Below are 11578 nucleotides of genomic sequence, written 5' to 3' on the forward strand. Positions count from 1 at the left end.
TATATTAGAATAAATGTGAATAAATACTATAATATTATATTAATTATACTAAAATAACACTGCAATAAACAAACGTAAGCAATAGTTTCCTCCACAGCATCTCACCGAGTCCCAGAACAAAGTCTTGTTGAGCTGAATTTCAAAGTCTTCCTTCAGGAAACTGACATCTCCTCCTGTGTAACCTGCCAGTTCCTAACAGACCATAAAAATTAAGTTAATAATGACAGTATTGGATAAACTATTTCTTATAAGGACAACAACTGATTCAAACAAACCTGGTTGATCTTCAGTAAGGCACCTTTTCTTGGAAGAATGGTAGAATTGCGTGTGTCGATGACCATTGTGTGCTGTGACGTAAACATCATACATATTTAAAACCTAAAAGATATCAATGAGTGTAATAATAAGTTTCAGAGAAGAAACATACGGAAAGTGAGGACTTCAGGGAATGGCCACTCTCCTCCCTGACAAAGAAGGAGGCCGTACGGGCCAAACAACCCAGCTCTCTCCACACACCCTCCCACTTCAAAGTGTGATTGGTCCTCCAGATGGGGAACTGGTGATTACAGACAAAACAATGGACAAACAAATTAGATAAATCTCATTTAAATTAGATAGTATCTTACACATATACTAAAGCTTTTGACTTTATCTACTAAAACCTTATTTATGACATAAAATAATATTTGGTTTGTTAAAGAGATAATAAAAGAAATGTAATAAAAAAATAAATAAAAAAATAATAATTTTTTTAAATTAAATTATTCAATTAAATTAAAATGAAATTGTAAAAATAAATAAATAAATAAATCCCTTACACTGAACTCTGTGGAGACCCCTCGATCCGTTTCTCTGAGTGAGCTCCATGGGAACTGCCCTGTGACTTTATACAAGTTAATGGAGAAGCTGAAAGAATGAGTAAGTGTCAACAGCAAACCTAGGAAAACCGGTTCACAAAATTCACAAAACAACCACTGAAACATGATTACTATAAATCTAGTAATCAGAGCTATACTGTATATTCAAAAATTCAGTCATTATTTCAAAAGGCTATATAAAATCACTGTTTTTCCTGCTGAAACAGGTTAGTTTGGGTAGGACATATCGAAGATTTCCAAATAAGCTTTAGTTGTCATAGCCATGAATAATGATTTGCTAGTTTATTCTAGAATTTAACAGGACAAAAAGATATAATACTTTGTTTTGTTTTCCCAGACGAGATACATTTTAAATGTTTACAGTATCTAGTAAAGTAAATTGTGTTTTTTATCCTTAATGAATATTATGTAACGATTGTTTACTAATAAGACATGTTCTTAACTTTAATGACTAACTTGACAATGACTAACTTGGGCAACATGACATTTCTAACTAATCAAAATGTCATTTTTAAATAGAAATCTGCATTAACAGGCCAAGAAACATACTTGCGCTCAAAGTGTCCAGGCTGGGGCTTGAAGAATGACAGGCCATATGAGGTTTCCTTAGTCCCATAAGAGAACTGGAAGGTCAGCTTCTCTGCACGGCCAAAAACATTGGGCAATTTCAGACCCAGCACCTGAAATAAGAACCAGAACAACAATTTTGTAAATCATTTTGGTTTCTTGTAGACACACAGCCAACAGTGACGATGCAGGAGTCAGTAGCTCACCATGCTTCCCTCGTTGTTCCCAACCATGGTATTGTAACTTCCTGTCATTCTTCTCAGCTCCTTCACCTCGAATGTCACATCTAGTCCATTTGGCAGCGCGTCAACACCTGTTTGGAGAGGATTTCAGACTTCGATGCATCACTTAGATTATTGGTTATTTACGATTGGTTGTTTGCATAATTCAGCAGTCATACCTTCAGCGGTGTCAATGACAACTTCCACATGTCTGAATATACCCAGACGCAAAAGTTTCTGTCTGGCCTCATGGGACTTCTTCATTACCTGTAACATAATTATTAAGGAGTTATAAATAAATTAAGTAAAAATGAAAGTATGCAATATAATTGAATAGTGTAATTTATCATTAGAGCAGCATCTATATAAAGTGATACTCACATCAATCAAGTTTCTGGCACGGAAAACATCTGCAACCTCATATGTTAAAATGTCTTCCTTTGTTCTTCCAAGACCATCGATGTGCACATGCTGTACTACAACCTAAACAATTAAAATACATATGAAAAATTAAAAAAAACAACATGCCTGATACAAAACCACATTTATGCATGTACAAGCAGTGGATAGATCAATCACATAAAACCCATCTCACATCTTTATTTTCAAGAACTTCCTGTTTCTCTTCCTGCTCTGGTTCTCCCAGGTCCATGTCATCTGCTTGAACCCCCAGTTCAGGTCCTTGCATAGGAAGGGGGTCCAGACTCTGGGTCAACAGATATGTACAAGAGAGTGAGTTATAGTGTTTTTAGATCTATGTTATTATATTAAGCATACTCAAAGAACCTGATGTCTAGTATAAATTATCATCACAGACAATATGTAAAACAACAGATACTATAGAAGTGTGCATATACAAAAGCAATGAGATAAGTTGTATGACAGCTATAGTTTGTTAATGTCCAATGCGACGTGTGTCTGTGTTAAAGTGAGAGTGAGTGTTTATATGTGCAGAGTTGATTTATTATCTTACTGACAGTTAATCTGGATTAATGTGTAGTACTAAACGTCATCCTGAACTCGGCCTGTCATTCAAAGACTCTGTTCAGAGGTCATTGCTTTAGCTTCTCCGACAACTCTGGAAAAATGCGCTTACCCTGGCATGCACGGTGCCCATGTTTAAAATACTTTTTACATTCAAATATCCGCAATACGATAATAAACACAGTTCAGTTTAATACAGCACAATCCGCGGTCTATCTCTGCCACAAAATGTCCCGGTGGCCGCCATGACACTTGGTAACCACGCCCCTCGCCAATGATGATTGGCGGAGGAGGACAGAACAACTACGTCATGTTCGTCACTATTTTCCTTAAAAGATATGGGGACAAATTGCAGTTTTGACGTTCCACGGGAATCTGCATTCTTTATCCTTCGGTAATGCCGTTTTTCAAAAATGATTTGTGAGTTTATTAGCTTTTTCAGTGTACAACCTGATTACTTATTGGTTAAGCATTCCAGTAGACGGAGCCAACACCTGATTGACAGCCAGGCCATATCCATGGGAACAGCTAAGCAACTGGCTGGTGTTGTGGTCAAATTTTTAATTTGAACAAGGACAGTGTAAATACGAATTTAACACAAGAATGCGTCCGAGGTCCGCTGTGGAGAGTTGGGTTAGTATTAAGACACTTTACTAATAGAATTTCTGAATGAAAAATTGCCAGGTTGAAATGCCAAGGAAATAGGTTCTCTTATGACGCTAACGTTAAAATCTTAATAAAAGGAGCCATATGATGCGATTTCAATTTTTCCTTTCTCTTTGAAGTGTTACAAACATTACAGGTGCATAAAGAAGATCTGTAAAGTTGCAAAGACTTAAGTCTCAAATCCAAAGAGATATTCTTTATAAAAGTTAAGAGTCAACCGCCTACCTAAAACGGCTCTTTCTAACACGCCCCCACATATCTACATCACGATGTGGGAAGATTTGCATAACGCCACCCAAATGTTCACGCAAAGAAAGAAGGTGTAACTTTTATTCTCGCTGTAGTATTGTTGTTGCCTCCATGTCGTGAATACGCTGTGTGTGTTCGTTGTGAAAGCGAAACTTTGTTTGGGGGTCGTCACATGTGGTTGCCTCAAGCCCGCTGGATGCTCCTTCGTGGAATCCGCCGGCCTCCGCTCACTCAAGCCCGCTGTGTGTTTCGTTGTGAAGAAAGACAGTATAAGGCCCCGATCACACTGAACGCGTTTTTTAGGTCTGAAAATGCGAGGGGCACCGCACTGCCTTTTTTTGGTGACTTTTAAAAAAGAGCAGTGCGCTGCGTTTTTTACGTTGCTAGGCAACCACCAAATCAGCTGCCCTGTCAGTCTAATCGCGTGAGTGGTCTAAAATATTTGTTTTTTGCTGTTAAGTAAACTGTCACATTAATAGAAATCTTAAAAAGTACAGCTCCGGGTAATCCGCGACAGACACCAAAAGTTTCTCCTCCATCATAGCAGTCTCCGGACTTTCTAAGCAACGGTAAACTTTCGTCATCACAACGGAAGGCTGAATGACATGGGATGCTTTTTCTGCTCAGAGTTGCTTTTTTTTCAACTTCAGGCGCTCAGAGCGCTCCTGCAAAAACGCAAGGCGCAGCTGGCGGCGAAAACGTACAGCACACAGAACGCTCACTGCCAAACGAAAACAATTTAAAAAAGGCACCTCTCACTGCAAAAAACGCGTTCTGTGTGATTGGGGCCTAAGTCATTATAATCCGTAATTATGTCCCCCCTGGATGCAACAAATGCCTCGTTTATAATGGGTTTTAATGTTTTTGTCTTCTTTCTAATGGTTTAAAATAAGTTAAAAAACTTTGTATATTGAAGACTAACATTATAATATATTATAATAAATATAATAAATTATATAATAATAAAAAAAATAACAAGGGAAACAAAACCAATACTGTATTTCAAAAAAAGCTGCTTACCAAAAATTGTTATATTTGTTACATTCAGGTGCCACCTTCTGCACAAATGCCTCAAATCTCAAGCCATTTAGATCTGAGGCCTGTGACACAAGGGCTCGCCATCATCCACAGAGCTAAGAGTGCCTCTCGAATTTCCACAGGAGAATTCTCAAAGAGGAACACTATGGAGTCAATATAATGCCACATATATATGCAAAATAATAAAGTTTTGCAAAAGAAAATAACGTTTTGCAAAAGCAAATAAAAGTATTGAGAAAAAATAAATGTGTTTTTGCAAACAAAAATAAAGAACTGCAAAATATAAATGAAACAGCACAAAAGCAATGATGTTGCGATACATATTTTCCATGGTCATATCTACTAATTTATTTGCAACGCTGCTTTTATTTTGCGTTTCAGTCAAGTTTGAGCTTGCGATACCGTTTTCGAAAATAAAGTTTTGCAAACGAAAATAAAAGTATTGAGAAAAAATAAGTGTTTTTTGCAAACAAAAATAAAGAATTGAAAAATATAAATGAAACTGCACAAAATCAATGATTTTGCAATACATATTTTCCATGGCCATATCTAGTAATTTATTTGCAATGCTGCTTTTATTTTGCGTTTCAGTCAAGTTTGAGCTTGCAATACGTTTTTCCCTTTGCGCTTCAGGTTTCTGCCCATCTTTGTGGCACTGTTTTGACATGGGGGTGGAGTCAAGGGACGGGGGCGTGTACAAACAACTCGAGGTGTTGCATGCAGTTTATGCGAGCCTGCAGTAAATAACGCCATGCAGAGAGACAATTTGTACAAACACTGATTACGAAAAAGTTACACTGTATATTTGACTATGCAAATCAGTTAGAGGCAAGAATATGGAGTCAATATAATGCCACATATATATGCAAAATAACAAAGTTTTGCAAACGAAAATAAAAGTATTGAGAAAAAATAAATGTGTTTTTTGCAAACAAAAATAAAGAATTGCAAAAGAAAATGAAGTATTGTGAGAAAAAAAGAAGTTTTGCAAACAAAAATAAAAAATTGCAAAATATAAATGAAACCGCACAAAAGCAATGATTTTGCAATACATATTTTCCATGGCCATATCTAGTAATGTATAGATTATTGTTAATATACATTAATAATAAACGTATTAATAATAAAACACAATTAATACCGAGATGCTTCACAGTACTGAATAAATAAATGAATTCGCATAAATTGTTTGTGTGTTGTAGTGGCCTAATGGTAGAACTTTTGTCACGCATTTCCGAGGTTCAAGGTCCTAATCCAGCCTCGTTAAGTTTTTTTTTTCTCTCATTAAAACCAAAGGTGTTCATCAGTGATTGTATATCAAGAGAAAGGACATGTTTGTGTGCATTTTGTTTTGTGCTTTTACCAGAACAAAGCGTACGATCGTCTGTGTGAAGACTGCGCACGAGTGCCAAGAGAGAACCGATAACAGCAGCAACGAGCGCTCGAAACTACGCAAATTATTCATTTATAATTCTAGTAACTTTATTATTTTGCATATATATTTGGCATTATATTGACTCCATAAGAACACAATCAAGTCTGACTCTGGTATGGTCTATGCTGTTTATATTCTTGGTAATGATAGAAAAGCATGTTGTTGAGGAGATTTTCTATTTTATTTCTTCTTCTTTACAGCCTCCTCCGTTCAGTCAGTGGCAGATGATAATCTTTCTTTGGTGGACATTGAGAACCTACTCTTGGAGAGTGTCAAGGACAAAAATGAGGACTTGAAGGCTGCTTTTGAAGCCTTTGACCAGGAGGGCAAAAAAAAAAACTGTAACAAAGGAGAGTTCAGACATGTAATCGAGGGGTTTCTTGTTCCACTCACCGAATCTCAGTTTGAGGGTCTGTTGGCTGAGGTGTCCCCATCAAAATACATAAATAATTAAAACAGTTGAATCAGAATAAAATATACTCTGATTTACAACTACTTTTAGCACTGAATTGGGATGCTGTCAGTCGTGCTACAACAAGACCTAAAAGTAAGACAAGCGTAAGGGCTTTCTCAAGCAAATCCAGGGACAACTTGGATGAAGTCCAGACTAAATTTTTGAGCAAAGTCAATATCAGAGAGATCTTTTTATTTTATCTCAAATGTATGAGAATTTAATTAAAATCAGTTTTCTATTTTGATTTACAGATAAAGAAGAATCATAGCCTTGTTGAAAAAGCTCTGCAGGCATTTGACAACAGACAGTGGGTTTGTCTCTCAAGAGGATCTCAGATCTGTCCTCAGTAATTTCCTCTTCCCCATGGATGATAATATCTCCAGGGAGTTATTGAACAGGTATGAGATATTAACATATCGTTTATGTACCTCCCTGAATGCAATTCTGAAATTCATCTATTGATTTATTGTCACAGATTTGGAGTGAGCAGCACAGAGCCTGTGCAATGGAGAATATTTCTTGGATTGTTCAAAGATGACATAGCTGTACAGTAAGTTGGCCATAAAGTTATTGCTTGGCTCCTATAAATCGATATTATTTTGACACACTGTTTTAATATGTTTAAGGATTCTGTGCATCTAAAATTATTTTTTTATCTTTGATTATTCATGTATTTTTTTATGTCTCAATCAGGAAAGATTCTGTTCCAGTAACTCCAGACACATGCAGTACTGAAGCAATTCTACTAAAACTACGTCAACATGTTTTTGATAATCAGTCTCTTCTAGAAGCCTTTCTGGACTTTGATAAAGTAAGGTTTGAGAGGGAGAAAAACTTGATGATAAAAAGTTGTCAATTGTGCATATCAGATCATAGCTATTCATAATAATGATAACTGTTTCTGCAGAACAGAACAGGGTTTATCAGTAGAGAAGATCTATGCAGAGCTTCCATCTGACCGATGAGCAGTTCACTGCTCTTGCTGATGTCCTGGATGAGGAACTTGAGAAATGATGAGAAATGTTTTATGGTTGAGTTTTTACTTTTTGCACAATATCAGAGTATCATAATTTAGAATGGTCTTAGTTGCATATGGTATATGATAAAACGCTATTTATTTCTTTAACTCTAACAGACAGCAGATGAATGACTGAAGAAAATCCATAAGATGCGCTTTCCTAATCAGCCCCGACCTTTAGTCATCAGCGACATTTTGAGGCGGATACAGGAGGTTGTCTCGGCCCGCATGTACACTATAACAAAGGAGATGGTAGACCTCGACTACGCCAGTATAAACACAATCTCCAAAACGGATTTTAAGACCATTTGTGATCGTCACTTCATGAGGCTCACCGACGAACAGGTAAATTCCAGTACCACATGAGCTTCTTTAATAGTTCCTTCAATAGCTTGAAACATAAACCAACGCTTTCAGTTTCAAAACCTGTGGAAAATGCTACCAGTTAATGGCTTTGGAAATCTGGAATATCGAGAATTCCTGAAAAAGTTCAGTGGAGAACAGCAAGGCCTGGAAAAGGTTGCTAAATCATTACCAAGATCAACACTGGAAAGACCAACATCCCTCAGACGCCCCAAAACAGCACCCTGTGCCTTAAAACGCTCTGCGGTACATTTACTTCATTTGCTAGTATTGGTAGTTTCTTCTCTTTCCGTTGGATTTTACAAGTGTCTCTAATGTCTTTTGTTTCTCACCATCGCTGTCCACAGTCATCAGTCTCAGAGCAGCTTCAGAGACCCTCCACGGGCGAGCAGAAGGTCCACACCACTGCTGAACTGTGAGGATGTGGAGATGAAGGTGCGTCCCAGGATCCAGGACTGTTGGAGGCACATCCAGAGGAGATGCAGGCCGGCGGACCCTGAGAGGACCGGAGAGATAGATGTGGATATGTTCCTAAGTACATTTTTGAGGCCAAATATCTTTCTATTTAGCAGTCACAGCACCTTTCAACCACATAAAAACTAGGGAATTTTCCAATCCTGGAAAAGTAAATGAAATTAATTTTAAAAACATGGGAAATTCAAGGAATTCTTTTTTTTTATTGTTCTGAATTCTTTTTTTTTTTCTGAATTATTTATTAGCAAACAGGTCTGAACTATAATGATTTTGTAAAAGTATAATATAATATAATGCAGTGCAATTGTGATGTATTTTAATATAACAATATAATAAATTATTATCGAATCACTCTGAATTATCATGATTTTATATATCATCATTTTAATTTAATTAAGTAAATTAATTTGTAGTATCTCTCTCTCTCTCTCTCTCTCTCTCTCTCTCTCTCTCTCTCTCTCTCTCTCTCTCTATATATATATATATATATATTCATATACATATAAATGAATGAAATATAATTTGTATAATTATTATAAAATAATATAAAAATCGACAGGAAATATCATGGGAAAAAATCATGGAAATTTATTGGTCAAAAAGTGGAACAGTAATCATAATATAAATGTAACATAATGTAAACATCTAATTTTCCTGCTTTTTGTGCAGTAATTGTAGTTCCTTACATCATATGTTGTATTTTATGATTGTCACATTGTTGTTTGGAAATGGTGAATTTAAATTGATGTTGTCCGGAGATACTCCAGTGTCTCCAAATTGAAATGAGTCCACTTGAGTTTGAGCAGCTGGCTGTCAAATACGACATCAAAAACAGTGGACATCTCTCTTACCCGGACTTCCTGCGGCACTTTGTGCTGATGTTCAGTCCTCAGGTCAACTCTGCATCCCACAGACTCAAACTGCAGCTCCCCAGGACACCAGTGAGTTCACTGCTGTCATTCTAAATAGGCCATTTTATGATTGTCACATTGTTGTTTGGAAATGGTGAATTTAATTTGTCCTCAGGTCAACACTTCATCCCACAGACTCAAACTGCAGCTCCCCAGGACACCAGTGAGTTCACTGGAATTACTGCCTGCTGTTGTTCTGAATAGGCCAGTATAGTTGATGAATTGTGAATATACTCACGCAGCATTTTCTGACTTCCTCCTTCAGATGAGTCCCAACCCACTTAGTGGCCAGTGTATTGAAGCCATGCTGAGAATCTCCAGGCCTATCCAGCTCTTCTGGAGTCAGATGAGGCAAAAATGAATTGCCTTTGACAAATAGCGCACTGGAAAGATCTCTCTTCAGGACTTCAGAAAGGTACAAGTCACTGTTTTCTACTTAAACAACACTTTAAGTTCATGTCCTGTATTTAATCATGCAACCTTTTGCATGGTTTCTTTATGTTCTGAGACAGTACAGCGTGAATCTGTCAGAGGAAGAATTCTTTCATTTCACTTTTTTTGACAAGAACCTCTCTGGAAGGATTTCATACAATGATTTTCTGTGCATTTTCCTTAAATGATTGCAGATTCCTTTGTATATTAGTTTTGAGTGTCATGCTGCACTGCTTTAGCTACACTGTCAGTTTTTTCATGAAAAATAAACTGATTATTCTAATCCTTAATTCATGTTGTTTTTATTCATACAGCAAGAGAATATGATTATAATATAATAAATAATGATGTAATTATTTAATAATTATTTATAATTAAAAAACAATTTGAAATGATATATTATAGCTTTTATATTTTATATATAATTCAATTCAAAATAAATTCTGAAAAAATAAATCATATTATATACAGGCATATTTTTTACTGAAAAAATTATGCAAGAAGCTATAAATTATTTTGAATAACCAGTATTTAATGGTATTATGGCAGTGAGTTTTGCTCACAAACATGAAATGTACTTGAAATGTACAAAACACAATCAATGCTTTCAAGACCACTAATGTTTTGACAAAAAAAATAAATAAATAAATCACTCAATGATCACAGCAATGTCCTCACCACACAATGTTGTTTTTCCAGTACATGATTGCAACACTCTGTTTCGCAATAGTAGAACGTTGCCAGATACTATCAGTGCTAATGACTGACCTTCATTTGGACTGACTGTAATGTATCGCACTTGCACTGCATAACCTCAGGGATTCATATGTCGAAGAATATGCAGGAATCTGCTAAAGAATGGAATATCTCTTTTGCCGGCTGTGGATTTCTGATGGCTTACTACTGTGGAGTCTATTGCTGTTTATTCGAACGGGCCCAGTTTCTTCTTAAGAGGGTGAAGAGGATTTGTGGGGCTTCATCTGGTGCTCTCATGGGTGCAATATTAGCATGCCATATGTCTCCATGTAAGTTTCAATAATTATTTCTAGTTTATAAACTCCACACAAGTTGTAAAAGACAAAAAAAAAAGTGTGTGTGGAAGGCATTTGTCATGGATCCAAAAGACAAATCTTTCACAAACAATTAAATGATAGTGAATAGTAGTTTTAAATCCAAGCATATTTCAGAAGACTCATTAAAGCTAGAAAACCCCCTCTTTAATTCATTTTGATGACTATTATATTGATTAATACTGGCGATCCTAAAGGAAATTCCATTTTGAAGCCAAATGCTGTGAAAATTTGCTGGAAATGTCTCGAGAGGCTCGGAAAGGCACACTGGGTGCTGTGCATCCCTCCTTCAACCTGCTGAAGATAGTACGAAACTTCCTAAATCGAGATCTGCCCGATGACGCCCACCTACTTGCCAACGGACGGCTGTTTGTGTCACTCACACGAGCGTCAGATGGGACAAATGTGTTAGTGTCTGAGTTTGACAGTAAAGAAGACCTCATTCAGGTGAACTCAACTACATTTTGCTGCCTGCATGATAAATAGATAAGTGTTAACGAGGATTTATGATTTACACTTTGCTCCCTGTCTGCAGGCTCTGATTTGTAGCTGCTTTTATCCACTGTACTGTGGTGTGATACCTCCAAGCTATCATGGAATAGTACGTAGCCAAACACAGCCTTTTGACTGTATTTTGTGATACATTTGCAATATAATGGTCAGTTTTTCAATTGAATGTGCTTTTACTAATATCTTATTAGCTTTGATGTTTTGCTGGCTTTATTATCTTGATATTACTGACAACTATAAGCAAATGTTTTCAGTTGCCATGGAAAACCGCGCTATTAGTGAGCCTTTATTAATTTATTCAGATTTGC

At 36.4% G+C, this 11578-nt stretch overlaps 2 protein-coding genes and 1 pseudogene across 3 annotated transcripts in view; 2 read left to right on the forward strand and 1 right to left on the reverse strand.

Moving 5' to 3' along the window:
• The window catches only part of LOC107679603 (sorting and assembly machinery component 50 homolog A), a 4732-nt gene extending 1822 nt beyond the window's left edge, over window positions 1-2910 (reverse strand). Inside the window, exons 1-10 of the mRNA XM_016475200.1 lie at window positions 2763-2910; window positions 2262-2372; window positions 2048-2149; window positions 1846-1933; window positions 1652-1758; window positions 1428-1558; window positions 819-906; window positions 428-556; window positions 276-347; window positions 106-192 (exon numbers count right to left, since the gene is read on the reverse strand). Coding sequence (XP_016330686.1) covers window positions 106-192; window positions 276-347; window positions 428-556; window positions 819-906; window positions 1428-1558; window positions 1652-1758; window positions 1846-1933; window positions 2048-2149; window positions 2262-2372; window positions 2763-2783 — 936 coding nt within the window. The 5' untranslated portion in view covers window positions 2784-2910. The remainder of the gene's footprint in view (window positions 1-105; window positions 193-275; window positions 348-427; window positions 557-818; window positions 907-1427; window positions 1559-1651; window positions 1759-1845; window positions 1934-2047; window positions 2150-2261; window positions 2373-2762) is intronic.
• A 343-nt stretch (window positions 2911-3253) lies between these two features.
• On the forward strand, window positions 3254-9878 carry LOC107679568 (EF-hand calcium-binding domain-containing protein 6-like; annotated as a pseudogene).
• Window positions 9879-10434: 556 nt separating this feature from the next.
• LOC107679605 (patatin-like phospholipase domain-containing protein 2) overlaps window positions 10435-11578 on the forward strand; it is a 2650-nt gene continuing 1506 nt past the window's right edge. The window contains exons 1-3 of one of the 2 annotated variants that reach the window (XM_016475202.1): window positions 10435-10715; window positions 10975-11207; window positions 11296-11361. In XM_016475202.1, the coding sequence (XP_016330688.1) occupies window positions 10517-10715; window positions 10975-11207; window positions 11296-11361 (498 nt within the window). In that variant the 5' untranslated portion in view covers window positions 10435-10516. Of the gene's footprint in view, window positions 10716-10957; window positions 11208-11295; window positions 11362-11578 lie in introns of both variants that reach the window. The other variant, XM_016475203.1, reaches the window with a different exon arrangement.

The sequence above is a fragment of the Sinocyclocheilus anshuiensis genome, unplaced genomic scaffold (assembly GCF_001515605.1).
Source record: "Sinocyclocheilus anshuiensis isolate Anshui unplaced genomic scaffold, SAMN03320099.WGS_v1.1 scaffold288, whole genome shotgun sequence".
NCBI lineage: Eukaryota > Metazoa > Chordata > Actinopteri > Cypriniformes > Cyprinidae > Sinocyclocheilus > Sinocyclocheilus anshuiensis.